General features: G+C 37.5%; 1 protein-coding gene across 1 annotated transcript; it reads left to right on the top strand.

Moving 5' to 3' along the window:
- Window positions 1-65: 65 nt before the first annotated feature.
- LOC146140794 (uncharacterized) lies at window positions 66-19,397 on the top strand. The gene is made up of 20 exons (XM_083391326.1): window positions 66-336; window positions 764-910; window positions 1,705-1,800; window positions 3,545-3,584; window positions 5,092-5,223; window positions 5,497-5,515; window positions 6,293-7,509; window positions 8,508-8,655; window positions 9,278-9,433; window positions 9,743-11,493; window positions 11,637-11,788; window positions 12,102-12,195; window positions 12,325-12,371; window positions 12,498-12,596; window positions 13,289-13,392; window positions 14,118-14,279; window positions 14,628-14,840; window positions 15,462-15,627; window positions 16,037-16,164; window positions 16,684-19,397. Exons 1-20 carry the CDS (start codon window positions 240-242, stop codon window positions 16,927-16,929), a joined length of 5,214 nt encoding a protein of 1,737 aa, XP_083247452.1. The 5' UTR covers window positions 66-239; the 3' UTR covers window positions 16,930-19,397.
- The last annotated feature ends 248 nt before the right edge of the window (window positions 19,398-19,645 follow it).

Below are 19,645 nucleotides of genomic sequence, written 5' to 3'. Positions count from 1 at the left end.
TTAAAATACATTATAGCCACATTTCTGATAATTTTTAACCCCTAAAACATCAGTCCCATATCTCCCAAGTTATTATCTAAATTTTGGTAACATTATACATTGGTTTTGTGTAGGTTATTTCCCTTGTTTATTCATTCTGTCTGGAGTTAGCATCCAGCAATGTTTGCAGTTGTTAACTTTTGGTTTCTAAAGATGTGAATAGGTTTTGCAAATATACTCCCCAATTTAAAAGGTGTAACATGGAGGATTACCCTAGAGAGAACATGGAAGTAGTGAAGCAAGATAAAAAGCACATTCTTCTTACAAACAAGGACCCAAACCTTTCTCATCTTTTTGGTAAGTGCTGAATAAATTGTTAGATATATTGTTTTCATACTTTTTTTAATCTACAATAATTAATCTATGATTCTTATTTCTTTGTTTTACCTAATTAATTAATATTCAAACTTTATTAACTATAATTTTGCTTTGATTTTGCAAAATGTGGTAATTATTTTAATGTTGAGTGGTATATATGCATTAGACATCAACCAATTTCAATATTTTGAAATGATGGAAAGTAATAATTTTTTTTGGTTAAGTTGCACATCGATTGTATTGCAGCAGTTCAAACAGGTTGCTGTATTTATTCTTCTTTTTTTAGCTGTCAGTTGTTTGATGTTGCAGCAACATTTTACCAGTTTTGTTTTCTTGAATTTAAATAATCTTTTCTTGCCTTGTTTTCAATGTCTGGATTTATTCAACTATAAAAAATTGTTGCCAGATAATGCAGGCCCCCATACGCCCAACAGTGTCGGTGGAGAAGGGTTAAACCAATCTAGTATGGAGGTTGACAGTGGATATCCAGATGACTCAGCAGAACAAGACAGCTATGCATTGTTTGATGGCCATGGTGATTCCTACATGCCAGGTTTTTATCAGATATTTTTTTCTTTTCTTTAATATTCTGCTATGCACAGTTGCTAAATCTTGCTTTTTAGTGCATGTAACTTGATACAAAATATGTTTACAAACCTTTACATGCAGTAGTTGTTGTACTCAGGGGGGGTCATTTTTTACAGGGTTCAACTCTAAAGCGGCAAAATTTTTAATGTTAATGGCTCAGAATGCCTCTTAAGATAAAGCGGTACCGAAAACAAATGCAAAACGCAATCTTTCATCTCTTGTTTGCACCTGGGTGGACTGTACAGGATATATTTCTCTGTTTAGCCTTTTTCATTCGTTTTGGTTGGCTGATTGCCAGCTTTGTATGAATTCGACAATTGGCAACCCTAAATCAAGCAGTCTCCCTTTTTTCGCCAAAAACATTGATTTGGGCACAATTTATGTTCCTGGCCGTTCACTGCGCTAATATCCAGTGTTAGTGGAACAATTGCATTATTTAACTAACGCAGTTTTTCTTAAAAAAGGGTTAACTAACTGTGAATATCATGCACGATTTAAAGTATGTGCTCGCTGTACTTTTAAAGATTCGCTTTTGAAGGACATGTATTGGCTTTTTCTGATTAGGTTTTTTCCTATGACTTTATTACCATCACTTTAATGATGTCATACTCTAATTTGAAAAAAAAACTTTTTTTAGATTATTTTGCTTTAGTAATTATCTTGCTTTTAAAGGCAATATATTTTATTATGAATACTCCTCAATCTGAACAAACTATTTAAGGCAACACAAGTAGATAACTGTAGAATGTCTTCTTAAAGATTTGTCTCCTGATTCATCGCAGCTGGTTCTTGAGTCTGGCAATGGTGAAACCTATAACCATGGCAACAAACTTGATAAAGGAAAGGCCTCAAGTGGTAACTACTGTTGAAATACAGTTTATATTTATTAGAGGTCGACCGATATCCATTTGTTTGAACCGATACCGATACCGCTACCCGATTTTTTACATTTTTTTACCGATACCGCTTTTTTTTCTATATATACCTCAGAAATGTTCAAAACTTCAATTAACAAAAAAAAATTCTAATAATGTTTTAGTTATATACCTTTATTAATAAACTATTATTTTGCATATTAACTTGTCCTGATGCTAAAACCAAAATTTTTTGAATAAAAAAAAAAGTTGTTTGTTGTATAGGAAAAACGATATCATATTTTGGTACTAAAATATCGGCAAAAGTATCGGCCTACATTTACTGATACCGATATATCTGTAGAAGCCAAATATCGGCCGATATTATATCAGTAAACCGATATATCAGTCTATCTCTAATATTTATGTGCCGTGTTCTTTAGGTTGTTGTTAAGTGTTTAACCCCCTTCCATATAATCTTCCCCTTTATTTGACGTCATAAAACAATTAATCTTTAAAGTATGTGATGTTTTAAGAACAAAGTGCATAAATCGCCTGCCGTAAATTATTAGTGTGCTAAATAGATTTCCTTAACGCGGATAAATATATAGTGAAGCGAATACAAATAGAAGTTCGCGTGAAGCGCAAAAAATACTTACAACCCGATTTAAATTACTATTTTCTATTTTTGCCACTTTTAAAATAAATAAACAATAAAATATATTGCTCTTCTGGAAAATTATTTTATACGCTTTTCTCCTTTTCCAATATACAGTTTCAGCCAAATTGATCTGGAAAAAAACAATCTTTTTCGTGCAAAACCATAGCAATACCTAATTTGGCTATTGTTAAATTTCAATATACCACTAACTTAAAATCTTAACAAAAAATGCACTTGTTTCTTTTGGCCCACTAATAATGATGCCTACTTCTAAATTAAAAGATATGTCGAACATGCAATTTTCTTGAGCGTTGTACACACTGTTTTATTACAAGCTCATTTACACCCGATTTCATTTGCATACAAGTTCGACAAGAGCAGTAGGTTTATGGAACTAATGTCTTTTAACATTACTTTTTGACAAAGCTTTGTGACATCAGCTTTGAACATTTCATGCCCTGGCTAACTGAAAATCGTTGATCCACCCCTGGCATACATGTAGCGTACTAAATGTTGCCTGCAAAGAATATGTAAGAAATATTGTAACCCGCGAAGCTGTAAAACCTGGGTTTATTTATCAGAATGCAATGTTGTCCGGGGCAATTTTGGGCTGGACTTCTCCAAAAAAATGTAAAACGCAGTACAGAACGATTTGCATGCAGTGCAACATTTGTTGCATTTAAATTGATTACATAGGCAGTTTAGGAGGCCATAGCCAATTTCCTCTGGATCTGCTCCTGGCAGCATGCTACACGAGTGCTCTGCAAATGTAAACCGGTTTTTAACTGTTTATTTAAAGAAAAAAATTCAGTCATCAGTAATAACTTAAACACATTTATTGCTTTGCAAGTCACTGATTATGTCTCTCAAGTTTACTGCAGCATGATTAAGAGTATTTGCTAAAAAGGTTTTCACCCCCTTTGTTTTTTGCCCCAAAAGGACGATATCGGCCACTTGAGAACCACTGTGATTAAACCATGTGAAATGTGTTTGAATCCAAATCCAGATTACATAATTTTTTTCAAACAATACTTAATTTTTTTGATTGATTTTAAAAAACGACTTAACTCTTATTTTTTAACAGATCCAAGCAAAGCTCATTGGATTGAAGGCAGACAACTTCTGTAAGTTTCTTTAATTAATATAATTTATTTTTATGTCTTGTAAATATATTTGTTCGGACAAGCTCTGCATCAACAATTATGTTGTCTTGTATTTGCCAGACTTTTTTCTTTCAACATGTATACATGAGAAATTTATTGTAATTGTATTAACAAATGTTTAGCCTTCTTTTATGTTCCATGGTTGTATGTATATATATTGTAAATGATACAAAACATTTTTATTTGTAATTGTAGTGGTTTATATTTTTATAGTAAAGTTTAAAATTGTAATACTACAAACCAGCACAAGTATAGAACAGCTGACCGTTATAGGCTCTGTATTGGGTTTATTTTTCACAAACTGTTTCCAGCCAAGTTCTATTTAATTATTTTTTTGTTATACAAATATGCATACCAAGCATTGCTCAGTGTATTTGATTTTATACCATACATAACTTGTCCTATAGAATAAATTTTTGTTTTTGATTTTTTGGTTTAGCCAGGACATTCTTTAATGGGCCTCTGTTTGTTCAAGTTTGAATTTTTTGTTATATCAGTCATACATTATTGCTAAGGCCCTCACAAAACATTGTGATGCAGATGTTACAGGACAAAACACATAAAACCTAAACTTTTGTTTGGTAAAAAGTGGACCTTGTTTTTAAAACTTTTTTAATTTTCTTTTTGTTTTTCTCGCACAGAAATTTTAGTTGTTTAACACATTTTATATTTATTAACTACTTCTGATACACTAAATAGTGCACTTTTGAAATATCTGTAAACCTGGTGCTTGCCACAATACTCAATAGTGTGAAAGATGTTGAATTTCTTTTTTTTTTTGCTTTTATTAATTTTTTAGACCATGGTTCTTATATAATTTTTTGGAATTTTATATATATACATGCATAATAGTTATATGCTGTTTAATTCTTTGCAAGCATCTTTTCAGCCTAGCATAATAAAATTACATGTAGAAGGATCATTGCCTATAAGTATTTTTTGTATGTTAAACTATTAATAAAAGTTATATTTTATCTTGCCTAAAAATTAGCAAATCTTAAAAGATCTCCTATTACAACTTCTCTTTATCATGTTTTAAGTGGAACAGATTTCGCAAGAACAAAAACTTTCTAAATTACCTTTAATTTGGCTTGCTGTTCTTAAATACCCAGCTAGAATCTGAGAAAATATATGTTGTTAATAAATTGAGCCATACTAATATTAAAAAATATGTTTTAGCCTAGGTCAAAATCCACAAAGGATTTTTTATAAAAATTGTTTATTTTAGGATTAACCGTTATATTTGTTGCTAATAGTTACCTATACAACTATTGTTCAAATGTTGGGTTTGCCATTGCCAAGTTATATCTTAAAGGGCTAACAACTCTTTATTGTAAAATTAAATTAAATGTGAATAGTTATAAAAAATTTTTGCATTCCTCCAGATAATAGTGTTTAATGGGTTAGGACTAGCTCCCTTAGCCAATACTTAAAAGGTTTACGATTTCCCATGTCGCTATTCAAACAGAAATGCAAGAAATTCTCCTAAGCCTCATCATGCCGGCACAATAGCCCAAAACAAAGCCACTGCTGTAAAAAATCCTGCAGCTGCCTTCAGAGTAAATTCGCCATGGAATGGACAGGGTGACTCCCGAAATAGGTAGGTTATAATTTGATAATGCAGTTGACTGAAACTGCAGGATAACATCATTAAGATAGCTTATGAACTACACTAGGAACTAATTAAAAAGTAAAACTGATTTCAAAATCACTGAAGCAGATATATTTAAAAGGTGAATGTATTAACATTAAAAGTTATTTAACGTTTCAAAGGTTATTTCAATTTAAAGTTTTTAGTTTATTTTTTATATTGATATTGAACTTTTGTTATGTGTTTTTCTGTGTTTAATTACTAGCTTTTTTTATTTTACAGACCTCTTCCAAAGCTAGAGGTAAGTGTTAATTCTGTTGCCAGTTAATACAATTGTCACATTTCATACTTTTAAAGTTTGTTACAAAAAAAGAAAAAAAATTGATTGTGAAGTATTTATATTTCTGCCCCACCCATTTTCATTAATCATTGTCCAGGTAAATAGTTGACATTGTTTAAACCAGTGTTTCTCAACCTTTGGGCGAAGACTATATTTGGGTCACCACTTATTTTGGTTGGGTCAATGACTGCATTAGTTTTATATGGTTAGATAATCTAACTTAGATTTATTAGATAGGTTGTAAGGATGATTGCTGCAAAGTTTGAAAAAGTTGTGGAAGTAATGCGACAACATGGATCATATATCACATAACAAAAACTAATTTGTTATGTTGTGTACACTTCCAAAAAGTTTAGTGAAATTGGGTTGCAACAGCTTCGCTATTATGCTTACTCTTAGAACTTGGATTGCTGCTAAAATTGAGATACACTGGTTTATATTAACCAATGTTTTTGTGTTGTAACTAGGGTAAAAAAACTCTTTATGACCAATCAAACTTAAGTAACGTCTTTCAAAAACATTTAAATTAAAAAAATATGTATTTATATAGTCAATCTGAAAGTGTAATATAAAATATCTAGTTTTAGTATTAGTAATCTCCCACTGACTATTAGCATCAAAGACAAACACTTTGATTTATACACCATAGACAACAGGTTTTGTAAAACTTCAACCTTAATTTTTCCTCATAGTGGTAGAACATTTTCAACTCCAATGTTGCTTTTTTGTGTTTTGTAGATCGTAGATGCAACAAAGGTAAAAGGAACCCCTCCACAGCTCACTTCTCCACCTGCTGACCACTACAACATGCAGCTACTGGCCCTCAGCGCACAACAACAGCAAGAAAGACTTCAAGAAGAACAGCAACAGCAGAGACGACAAGGTGAAAGTTACCGGCAAGGAAGCAGCAGTGATGCTTTGCAGCAGCTCGCTAGAAAGGCCAAACTCCGTCAGGAAGAGGTGGCAGCCACTAGAAATCCTGAGAAGGCATGCTACCCAAAGCCCCTTCCACCGACTGCCCAGCCAAGTTTGGTACGGACTGGTTCTCCTGCTAGACTTGCTCAAGTTCAGTCAAGAAAGTTACCGTTAAATGTTAATGTGTCTGCTTCAGTTGGTGGTTGGTCGGTGACAGGTCAAACTGCACCACCGGATCATGTCAACATACAACCAAAGGTCCTACCCACAAATAATGTTCCATATCCTACACAAGGAAGTCCCATTGTTTCTATGCACGCCAGGGGTGTACCCATTGGCAAAAGGCATGATGCCAATGTCAAAAAGAGCACGTTTACGATTCCGGTAACCAAAGTTACTGCTCCACAAGAGCCAGAATTAAAAAGTCCACTGGATCATCCAGAACACCAGCTTGACCACCAACAGCGAGCTAGATTTTTCTCTGGAGATGCCTCGACCACACAGTCAACACAAGGTGCTCTGGATGATGAAGCGCCACTTAATGAGAGAGATAAAGAAGCTGCCCTTGCTTTACGAGAACTGCTTGAACAAAGTGAGAAAGCACCAGAAGGCAGTGCTAAAGCTGTATTCGAAGATTTGGTAAAGGCCCATCGATCCTCACCTGCTCTTATTGGTTCTGGCTTGCCAGCGAGACTACTTCACGAGCAGTTAATCATGCACAATACTCCCCCTCCCACTTACGATCAAGCATACAACAGCCCGCAATCTATGCATCACCTTTTACGACCGGCAAATCCAAACTCAGAAGCTTCAACTCTGCTTCCACCACATGTAATGATGAGCCACGATCCCCGGAATTCTCCCATGAATACAGTTAAAGTGGAAAAGCCGCCTAGCCCCTTGCCTGCTCAAGGTTATGTTCCCTCAAGTGTAGCTCTTCCAGGGCAAGGAGTTGTTTTTCCGTTTCCTGCCGGTGCTGTCGGTTCTCAAGGTTTTGTAATTTACCCAGTTGCTGGACAGCATCCAGTGTCATTACCCAGGTTAGCAAATGTTTTAATGTATACTATTGTTTCTTGTGACATTTAGATAAAAACTTGTTTACTCTAAAGTGGGATTGTACTGTAAAATTTGAATAACTATATAAGTGATCCAACTTTAAATTTTTGAGATATGCAAACGTCATATTGAAATGTACAATGCGTATATTGGATACCGATATCTGATTTTTTAGGTTTCTAAAAAATATCTAAAAAAAAATATCTCAAAAAGTATATCTAAAAAATTTTTATCAAAACAAGGGTAAGTTGGAACACTATACGGATCTGTTCATAAGCTTAATGGTGAAAATAACGGCCCAAATAGACATAAAAAGCGACATGCTTTATTATTCAAACGTTTCGGCAAAGGCTCATGCCACTGATGATGAAGGGTAAGTTGTTTGTTGTAAAGGAAAAATCGTTTCATATTTTCATACTAAAATAATGGCCAAAGTATCGGCCTACATTTCGGTATCGATATATCGGCAAAAAGCCAAATATCTCCCGATATTATCAGTGAACCGATATATATGTCTATCTCTACAATATATCTTTTTTTTCAGTGTTCTGCAGAATTTATATACAATATACATATTATACATGGTCCAGAGTTGTATTAAGTTTTCTATTTTTATCCTTTCATTTACTTGCAAGTTTGGTCCCTCAACTGTGTTGTTTAAAAATTTTTGATGAATTTGGTAGTAGAGTAATGTTCAGCATTCATAAAATGTGCCTTCAGATGATGTCTTACACATAACCATCATAGCACAGAAATAAATATCACTGGATTCTCAGCACTACAGGGTTGGAAAATGTATTTAATTGTCAAAAAACATAATTTAATTCCATGTGGAAAATGTTGTCACTGTTAAACTAAATGCTTTGAGAATTGGTTGACTCTGACATAAAAGCAAATTACCATCTACTTTCACTTTTCCTGCCTAAGCAGTTACTTGGCAAATGACTCATTATTATCTTTACCCAAACATTATTTACTTCAGACACCCAAGCCCAGCTTTGCCTTATGTTGGTGACCATCAGTACCCAGTTGCCAGCAGCACAGCTATGGCAAACAACGTGTACCTTACCCCCACAGCAACGCCACCAACGATTGATATTGCTTCAACGAGATCACAAACTCCTGCAAAGGTAACCATATATATGACTTATTAAACGAAAAACGGATTATTATTTATGTGCAACTGTGTGTATAGGTATAATCAAAAAGGACATGCTGCTTGTCATGTAAATGAAATATAGTTGAATTTAGTATTCTGACAAGCACCATGTCCGCTTTGACTATACTTGTGTCTAAACCAGCCTTTCTTAACCCGGAGTAAATTTACCTCCGGAGGTAAATTTCCTTATTTTCGAGGGTAAATCCAAGGACATGTATTCAAGCTCTGAATATTCTGGTTCCGTCTTCTTTAATTAAACTATGTGAAACGGCTTCTCTGCATTGCTTACTATCAAATCTAAAACCAACTTAACATGTTGAATCTGATATTCGTTGTGCAAAATATCAGATATAATCTACTACTTGACATTGAACAACTCGTTGCCACGATAACAAGGGCAGCCGTCGCAGTAAATATGACTGTTGTAATTTGATACTTTCGTTTTTTAATAAATTAGGACCACTTTATATATTGGGGGTAAATTTAATATTCATTTTTGTTAAGAGGGTAAAACATACCAAAAAAGGTTAAGAACCCCTGGTCGGAATAGTTTAGTTACTTGTTGTTTTTACTAAACATAATCTATTCTTTAGGTGGCTGCTTCAAGAGACCGCAAGAGCAGCAGTGGCAGCAACTCGAGTCGTCGAAATTCCGACGGCAGTCTCACCTGTGGTTTATGTGGTCATTCATTCCGCAGTACTCCCGCACTCAACGGCCACATGCGAGTCCACAGCTCTTCGGATAAAAAGGTTAGTCTGTTACAATGTGGCTTTGAACAAATGCTTTTTAACTTGTTTTGCTTAATAGAGATGCTTACTTGTACAAGTATTGCATAAAAGTTAAATTATTAATTTTATATCTTCTAAAAGTGTTGAATTTGGAATTAATTTTTTTTATGTACAGAATTACATTTTGACTACATTTTGCTATGAAAATTAATACTTGGCGACTGTTTAACAATTAGGAGGCAAAAATATACTGAGTTTATCAGTGGTAAATGATAGTTTGGTAATTTAACACGTGAGTTTTAAGACTTACAACTGTGTCACTTCTGTTAGAGCAAAGATGAACGCAGTCACAAAAGCCATGACTCTGCCCCGAAGCATACTCCCCCTTCATCGATCCCCATGTCACACAACCCCGAAGCTGTGTTTCGCGATGTTGGACGGTCACCCCCTGGCCTTATAGCAGTGGGGGGTGCACCCCCTGGTATGGAAGCCATGCCGCCACTGCTCCCCCAACCATATGGGACTGCTTCATTAAATCAACAACTGGCCACTCGCGGCCATAATGGACTTTTGACGATGGCATCTGCTGCTTCCTATCTTAAGACTGAACCAACCCATTCGTCTGAATTTGTGTACCAACCAACAGCAATAGCCCCCACCTATGTAGTACCTCCGAGTATGGTTATTCAACCAGCACATATGATGGGTAATTTTGGCGTCAACGCGCCAGATCAGTTGTTGAAAAACAAAATCAACCCCCAGTCAATTCACTACTCCCAGCTGTACACCACGCCAACCCAGGCCCCGTTCTCTCTTAACCTTCCTAACATGATTCACCCCTCTTTGTTACCGCCCCAAGATTTGCAATATGTGAACAACCAAGAAGGTGCCATGCCACTTGAGGTGAACCCGCAGCCAACTTACACACCTGAACAAACTGCAACCGAAAACAAACAGATGGCGTTTAATAACATAAATGATGAGAACTACCCTTCCAACTATGAACTGCACTTGTCAGGTACAAACTCCTTGTCACAGTTGGCTTCAATAGCAGTTGCGGCCGCTAACCGTGATCAGCTGCCGGGTGAAATAGTGGGAGGACATACAGCAGATTATCAGCATCCTTATCACCCACAGCCGGAGCCCAGCAACCCCAATAATCCAGGCTCGGAGTTGGGGGTTGTCTGGGAAGCAACATCGGCACCCAACACACATCCGCAAAGCAATCCCATGTATCAGAATGCTGACAGCAAAACCTCGCCAATTCGAACCGGTCATGATCCGTTTATTTTGCCAGTCACCACTGCACAAAGGAGGTTACAAAGCCGCTATGGTGAATACGACGCACAGACTATAAACCAAAACTCATCCTTTGCCCCAGAACCAACTGTAACCTGGCACGACGACAGTATGCTCCTGTCATCCTACGACGATCCGATAATGCGCGAAGCAGTGAACGTTGCAAATCCGAGCAAGATTTTACCGAATTCAATGATGGGCGGCACGCCCTCTTGTGGATCTTTGTTCTCAAGCTCAAGCGATCGACCTTTCAGGCAGCGCCATCATAGCGAGGGATCGCACCTCATCAAAACTTCCAACAGCAGCATTTTGAAACAAATTCTTCACAGTCCTGTGCCTACTGTTAAGTTACGTCCCGGCACTTCAGAGGGTAATCATCACGTAAACAATAGTTCAATGCCCAATGAAGAGTCGAACTTACAGAGTGCAATGGTTCATGAAAACCAGCCAGTTAATCCAGGACCTATCCAAGGCAAACACCAAGTGAAAAATGAAGTCCCTGCAACACAAGAAGTTTGGGCTGAACCAAAGCCAGTACAAAGACGTGTGAGAAGGCGTCGTCACTCGGCTGACTGTCGGTTACTCAAAGCAGGATCTCAGCCTAACAAGCACGATTTTATGAGGCAGGGATTGGTGGGAAACAATCCAATGAAAAAGCCGAACAATACAATTTTGAGGGTGCGCCACAAACCCCCTCCCCTCGTAATTCCATCCAGTGTTAATGCGTACACCAATCACAATCAACCTTACTACTACCAAAGTCACTTGCATCACAGAAGAAGGTACATATGCAATTATTTCGTTGTTGTTTTTAAATTATTCTATTTGCAATTTCTCTAAGATTACTTTTTGTTTTTTAATTTATATTTGTTTATAAAAAAAACTCTTAAATGCAGATCTCCATATTGTTGTTGTTTATTTTCAGACCTAGTGGGGATAGCAACTCTAGCTACAATGGGGTAGTTGACAATAAAATCCCCCCGTATACCCCACCACCCATGATCAGCCCCATGAGAGCTGGATCTGGTCTTTATTGTACAACACCTAATACACCCTCAGCCAAACTATTTCGCCAGCGTAAGTATTAAATAGTTTTTTTTGCAACTAAACTTCTTTACGTAATGCTATTTTAGTTTATTTATTCCACCAGTTGCCTCCTTAAAATTAGTTTTTCAAATCGCTCTGGTCAATTTTTGTAATGCTAGGCTTAAATTTTGCCCTGAAAACTTGCCGTTTTTGTATTGACATATTGAAATTGTTAGCGTTTTTAACTGGCATTAAGATTTTGTTTTGTTTGGCAAGTGCAATACTATAAGAGGCATCATCCGTTATGGGTGGTCATAAAAATAGTATATATTGTTTTAAACATCTTAATAACGGCTTTTTTCAGTGAGCAACAATGACTCGCAGAGCTTTCCAACAATTCCAGAGTTGGATGAAAACTTTGAAGACGAAGACCAAGAACTTATCCGTTCAAGTGACCCGTAAGTCTTCTGGTGTCCGCAATATTTGTTAGGAGTAATAATTGTGTTGTTAATTTGATTGTGCATCTCGTCGTTACAGACAGAACTCGTTTTTGATTTTTTAATATTGCATTTTTATTTTTTGTTTAGAAAAATCAACATTGGCTCTCGGTTTCAAGCGGATATTCCAGATATACGTGAGTGTAACTTTTACCTAAATAAAATACCAGCATTGTGTTATAATTATAATAAATCGAATAAATACTGTTAGAGTACTTCTTTCTACTTGTCGTTGCTATTTACGTTGTATTATTTACCTTCAGGACCTCAAAAGTTTGCAATGAGAGACAAGCACAAAGCAGAGTTGATCTGGTACTGCCCACCGCAAGATGGAGCCATAGAACAACTTTCAAAATCCAAAAGTAACCTTTTTATGTTTTACTTTTTGTTTTCAGACTTCAGAAACAGACTTTTCTCCGTAACGCAGGGTAGGGTCAATAATTATACAAAAAGTAACATTGGGTGATGTTTGAGAAATACATATTGTCATATTTAGATTCTATTTATGTTTGCAAAACTTGTCAATAGTTGATTTGGCATGACAACAAACGAATTGTTTAAAACGAATTATTTAAAAAAAAGTTTGTCGGATTGCTTGTGCACCGAAATCCCATTCAGTTATTGTGTTTTAGGATAATCACATAATTCTTGGACAGACCTTTTTGCTCCGTAGAAAAGTATAGACTACCTAGTTCAGGGTTTCTTAACGGTTGCCCTTGTCCCCTGAGAACCACAGAGAGTCTTCATGAGGCCGCAAACTTATAATATTTTAATCATTATCCAGTTAAAATTCAATTTGTGGTTTTCATTCTGACTTTAGAAGACCTCCCTTGTGCATTGTATGACTCATTTTTACAAAATTAGCAGCAAGGCAGCCACAAAGCATTACAATCCCATGAAAGGGGTAGCATTTTTACAAAATTAGCAGCAAGGCAGCCACTAAAGTATTACAATGCCATGAAAGGGGTAGACATATAAAAAGGGTTGAGAACCACCTTCCTAGTTTTCCGCAATAACAACAAACTTGTTACTAAAATCGTATATTTGTTTACAGTGGAAGAGTTCATGGAGTTGTCCTGCTCTGCAGTGGTTCCATACGGAGGTTCCAATAAAGAATTTGCCTTAGATTGTTTGGCCAGATCTGGTGGTGACATCTTGGTAAGCTTTCTAACGTTGTAAACAGATAAGGGTATATATAATAATTCAAAATTCTGTGCCTTTGGTGCATATAAACATCAATATATTCGTCCTCGACTGCATTGGCTATTAGCTCATGAGTTTATCGTCGCTTTGGATATATTTTTGTAGGTGAGCCGCCAAGACAGTGTAATTTTGCATCAAAATTTAGTGTTGAATAGACGACAAAAAATGACCCCTTATCTCGACTTTAGTACTACGGTATTTTACTAAGCTGAACCTAATAGGATTAAATAAACCTGTAATATCTAAGGAAATAAGTTTATAGCACTAAAAGGCTTATAGATTATTACATTTAATAATGAACTTCTTTATGTAGTTGTCCGTTGCGTAGTTTTAAAATTAGTCCATAGCAAATCAAAATAACTGCGAATTAAACCAAAGCCACGGATTGATAATAAATTGCAAAGCCAAAAAGGTCGAGCAGTTTTGACATCATCTTGATTTAGACGTTTCGATACGAGCTTGTATTATCTTCAGTTAATTTGACTGAGATGTAATTCAAGCATCACTTATAAAAGGTGGAACGCAGCTTGAATTACTTCTCAGTCACATTAACTAAAGATGATACAAGCTCGTATCGAAACGTCTTAATCAAGATGATGTCGATCTACTCTCACACCATCTTTATGATTTTCTATTTCAAAAAATATTTTTCTACGATATAACGTTGCTTTACTTACCAGAGCGCCGTCCGTCGGATTGTTTCCCGAAAAAACCCGCTCTCGGCTCCGGCCACCACGCAACACTTCCTCGGTTCTGGTAGGACCTGGACTTCGGTCGAAGTTAAACAGTTCGAGTGCGGAATGCTGCAACACAGGAAAGATTTCTGTGTCATCTCAAAAATGGTACGCTTAAAACGCACAACTTCCAGCTTTTAGTCTGTTTTTTCCCTTCATGATTTTTGCTAATGTTTCGCGTGCGCCAATGTAAGCACAAGTTTGCAAAACAAGGATTTCAAATTCTGCAACTGTTTTCGGCGAATTCGAAATAAAATTGGGGAAACAGAGCAACCTTTTTATTCAAAGGTTTCGTTTAGTGGAAATATTAGCTCGACTAAAATGGACCATCAATTGCATGTCTGGTTGTCTATATTATGGGATATTAGTCGATTACCTCACGGTTAACGACCATAAAACGTTAAACAACACCGGTATCTAAAAGATAGTGCTCTCATGCAAACACGTTTGTCGCAGGTGAAGACGCGGAGCACTGCCGACTGTGTGGAGCGCTATTATCACGTCAGCAAACGTCACCGACGCCGGGTGCAGCGACCCAAGCGTTTCCATGGCGACGAGCGTGGTGACGTCATGACGTTACTGGCCGGTTCCCCAGCCGATGTCAGGAGGGCAATGAAAATCGAACCATCAGGCACGTCGTCTTCTGAAGAAGACGAGTCAAGCCAACAGGTTTGCCTATAATTTGAACACTTCTAGAAGTTCAGTTCCAATTGTGAACAAGTTTACAGCTAAGTAGCACTGGGTGCATAGGCGCCAACGTAGATAGGCACTGTGTAGGTAGACTGTTTTTCGACGCTGTGTATTTCTTGCAGGACGTCAAAACGCCCTGGCATTCGGTCAAACATGCGAGAACAATAATAAGATAACGCAAAATACGCACCCTGTAACACAGTTAAGGTTCATTAACATTGTGCGTAACTACACTTTGTTGGTGATTGAGCATTTTGTTCTGGTTAAAAAAAACTCCCTGGAATTTTGAAAGTTCGGCGCCTATGACTGGGTTAAAACAGTAGAGCCAGAATCGACTGCTACAACATTCGCAGTCTAATTCAGGACTGAAGGAATTCGCCCGCTGAATCCTGTGATTGTCCTGGAAAAATGAAACAGTAAAAAGAGTAAAGTTTAAATTTGCTAATAATTTTTTTAACTGTATATTAGTTTTCTTGAATTTTTTTTTGCACTTATCAACGCAATTGACTGTACGGCTATTACAAAGTATATGCACGTTTAAAAGAGTCAGCAGCGAAGCATTTTGACTTTTGAGTAATAATCTCTACATTATCGCTTAAGGCACATTTTACCGCCCCACCATCCCGCCAGTGGACCAACCATCTGCCGCAGACAAACAGCCCCCACCTGGGTCACATCTCATTGCCGAACCAACCCCAGTCCCATCCCCAGCTGGGCAGACCACCCACGCAACAATACGCTCAGAAACCCGCCAAAACTCACAAGGGTAAGTGTTGTTTTTTTAAATGCATAAACTCGATGCGATTTGCTCTAAAACTTTTCTGGATGTTTTTTGTTTTCCTTAATTAATCCTATTTTCGTATGGTAGAGGCTAGACTAGGGACATATGAAATGCTGGTAACAAACCCAAATAGAAAAACAATAATATCGTGCTTTGTTTGTAATATCTTCACTAATGGTGGCATTGTTCCAATTTTACCTGCGTATAGCTGATTACCGTAAGAATTAATTGGGAATTTTTACCGTTTGTCCGTGTTAAAACGCTGTTTAGCAATACAGCAGTAAAACTAGTCAACCAGTCACAACACAGCAAATGCGCAAACCATCCATGCCGCCGGTTACTGCGTGATAGCAGCCCTCTACCAGTAATTACACAGTGTGTGTATTCTCTGCAGCTCGCGTCCAGCAAGCTTCAGCAATCGGTAGTCCCTCTCCCGCTGGCTCGCCCGCTTCGATAACGTCGACGGACGACCAACCAGCCCAGATCTTCACGTGTCCTGTTTGCGGCAAGTCGTTTGCCAAGGTAAGAAATAACCGTGAACTTAAAACTTTCCGAAAGACCATGACAAGGAACCTCGCGTTCAGCAAAATTAAACCAAACTCGAATGTGCACTCCTACTAGGACTGTCAGAAACTTGTCATTTTATTCCGATACCATACACGATATTGTTTACCAAAACTATCGCGATCCGATCCAATGCCAAATGACGTCATTTCCATGTTCTCAAACAAGCAGAATATATGGTATTGTAACATTTTAAGGTAATTTTCACAGATTATATTGCAAAAATTAGCTTTGGTGTTAGGAAATTTAGTTACTTTAAGTTGTTGACACATATTTTTTTAATAAATTTATGTTTCAATATAAAACTTGCCCTATCTGATCGCATGGCCCAAATTATTATTTAAAATTGTTATCGGATTGCCACCGATATCACCCTAGTATCGGATGAGTACCGATATTATTTCTTGGCATCGGGTATCGCTTCCGATCAGGTATTTTTGGATATCCAAACCTCAAACGCTGTCCTTACCTGACCAGGTGAAGAGCCGCAACGCTCACATGAAGACGCACGGCAAGCAGGCGCAGGAGAAGCGGCGTCAGCGCGAAGAAGAGGCCGCGAGACGTCGCGAGCAGTCGTCGAACCGCCAACCTCTGGGACCTCCGCAGCAGTTCGCCCTGCCACCTCGTCCCAACTTCATCGCACCGCAGCAGGTGCCAGGCAACCAGCAGATGCTGCACGGACTCATCGCCAACCCGCACCAGAACGTACGCATCACGATGTGACATGTGTCCGTCTGTAACCAGCAACTGTAGTACACGTCTGCATCGCCCTGGGACGCAATCAGCGGCGTGCTCACTTGGGTTGATGCGACACATACGGGCCAATGCAATGGCGATTTGAATCGCGGTAACTGGTATCTTCAGTAGGTGGCTCTGGCGTGCCTTGCCTGTGTTCGCGCAATGACGCTTTAAGCCAAAGTGACGAACAAATGAGTGTAGCGATCAAAGTTGTCTGCCAAGTCGTCAAGTGAACAGGAAGTCGTCTTAACCGAGGCCTACCAGTACCAGCGCTTGAAAGTTACTTGTGGTGAGGCGAAGAAAACGGAAAATTTCGCCAACAATGCACCTACCCCTTACTGGCTTCGTTAGTTAGTCGCGCACATATCTACAACCAATAGCGCCCAATTTTTTTCATATAAAGGATGATAGTTTTAGGCAATCGTTGTCCTTACCCGGGTTTTGTGTCCTACGCATGTTGCATTCTTCTGTGCCTCGAATGACATATTTAATCAAGCCAAAAGCATGAGTCGAATCTGAGTCTTGAACCTCATGTCGTAACAAGTTTTCCAAAAGAAGTTTTCACTGAACAACGTAAAAGGAAGTATAAGTTTTTTTATACTTTTACTAACATTATTTCGATCAGTATGGTACATCTATACAAAGCAAATGTTGAGCCCCCAATTCGTCGCGCATTTTAAATAGTGTTACTCGCCTATATGTTCGAAAATGAGACGCCAAGTTTCAGGCCTTAACCGATTCTTAATTGTTCCGCCTTGCAATCGTCAAAACGCAATTTTACCGAACTTTTACACTCTCTATTAGCGATCGTTGTTTTATTGTTTTCATTTCGTTTTCTTCTTTCTCTATCCTTCCCTCTGCTCTACCCACCTTTTCTGCTTCGTCGAGTACACACGATCGCACATCATACGTCACTGGGAAAAACGGCAGCAGCCCGGTGGCTTTTTATTTGTATAAAGTTCCTTTCTTTATCTGCTACCCTCGCTGTCCTAGTTCGTCCCGCGGTTGTTGGGTTTTACGTGCACTCCAAAAGTTCCAGTGTTGGCCGTTCTTACCCTTTTTTGCGATAACCTACGAAGACGAAGTTCTCTGGCTTGTCTAAAGAGTCCCACGAAAGTATTTCGCACCCATTTGCTGTGTTCCACTTGTTTACAAGAAGCTCAACAAGAATTTGGACTATTAATTATTATTTATGCTACTAGATTTCCACTTTTAAAGACGATTGGCATGATTTTGTTCAAACGATAGAATTTTTGGTTTTGCAAAATATTGTTTTAATTTTTTTCGTAAATTTTCAATAATGTCACCATCAGTTAATCTTCGCCATGCACCGCTTTTTATTGTTAACTGGTATAACCTACGTCTGATAACAGCAAAGACCCAAACTAAAGTAGGTAACGTTTTGTGAACGTTTCTAATAAACCCTTTAGTCAAATCGTTGCCAAAATGCTATCCACTTCTGTATGAGCTTTGTTCTGCGAGTAACTACAATCTCCAGCCCTAATGCTCAAATAATATATATTTGCCCAACGTAATATATTCTTAGATCGTCTCTTAGGTTTTCAATGCGTTTTCTTTTTGATAGCAAATCCTATCGTTTTATGTGAAAAGTAACTTTTGCTAAATTATTATATATTTACACCCCAACCCGAAAAAAGTGAATTATTTTTGGTGGCTAACAGAAACTCAACTGTTTCTGTTGCACTATTTGAAATGCTCGACTTGTAACGGCGTTTGTTGCCTTATAAGCCTCCCTATTTTTGTTCAATGTTCTTTGCCCTCCCCATATCGTTTATTCGATGCACTTAGGTGATTTTTTATCCCTCCGTTTAGTATTCACTTCACTGTTGTCAAACCCTCTTTCTATCTTTATCTCCTGCACATATGGCGCCTTGGCCTGCTTTTAGAATTAGAGGTTTATTTTATCAATTAAAATCAATTAAAAAGGGACCTGGAAAGTACAAATCATCTTCTTACTAGCTATACTCACACGTTACTACCGGTTGCAATTGGTGCATCGCAATATACATTTTAATCTCCGGTATGCTTGGTTACACACTTTAAGATTTTAGCAACAAGTAGGTTACAACATTTCGGCTAGATTCTCTTCTAAAGCAATCAATCGTCGGCCGACTAAACACGGTACCATAAAAGTTTCTATTTTTGCGAAAACTTCTGCCTTGTTATTGCTCGATGCCAAGGCCTACCTTGTGTGGGTCAATGTATTGTGTACAGTTTGTCGTGTTTTGTCGCTATTTTTAAAGTGCCATTTTTCTCTCTTTGTACAGAATACTTTTGTCAACACGGTCGTCTCGTGCCGGCCTTTTTGCAAACATTATACATTACAGTTTGTTTTTCCAGCATGTTATTATGATTGTGCTTCAAATTAAGTCGGCAAGTTTGTTGAAAGGAACGTGCTAGATCAGGGTTTCCCAAACTTTTTTGGACCACGGACCACTATTTGTGAATCTGTTTTTTTCGCGGACCGCAATACAAAGCAAAAAATAAATAATACCAAATTCGCTATATTTACAAAACTGACAACATAAATGGGACGGATGAGATTGCTTCCCTCTGCTTAAATCATTAACGCAACAAGTAAGATTTACGATACTGGATATCAAAAGATTTCGAAATCAATAAGTTGTGAATAACTGCGGCAATTTAATTATTGTTGAAAGAGTAACCTACACATACTCTC

Source organism: Ascidiella aspersa, chromosome 6 (genome assembly GCF_963924565.1).
Source record: "Ascidiella aspersa chromosome 6, kaAscAspe10.2, whole genome shotgun sequence".
In the NCBI taxonomy this organism is placed as follows: domain Eukaryota; kingdom Metazoa; phylum Chordata; class Ascidiacea; order Phlebobranchia; family Ascidiidae; genus Ascidiella; species Ascidiella aspersa.
The sequence above is the reverse complement of the archived record's forward strand: the minus strand, read 5'-3'. Positions and strand labels throughout refer to the sequence as shown.

Excerpts from the sequence above, each read along its gene's own strand:
- LOC146140794 (XM_083391326.1), top strand. The coding sequence starts at position 240 with ATGGAGGATTACCCTAGAGAGAACATGGAAGTAGTGAAGCAAGATAAA. Across the intron at positions 11,789-12,101 it reads AGCCAAACTATTTCGCCAGC|TGAGCAACAATGACTCGCAG; the intron begins GTAAGTATTAAA and ends GGCTTTTTTCAG. Across the intron at positions 14,280-14,627 it reads TCTGTGTCATCTCAAAAATG|GTGAAGACGCGGAGCACTGC; the intron begins GTACGCTTAAAA and ends CGTTTGTCGCAG.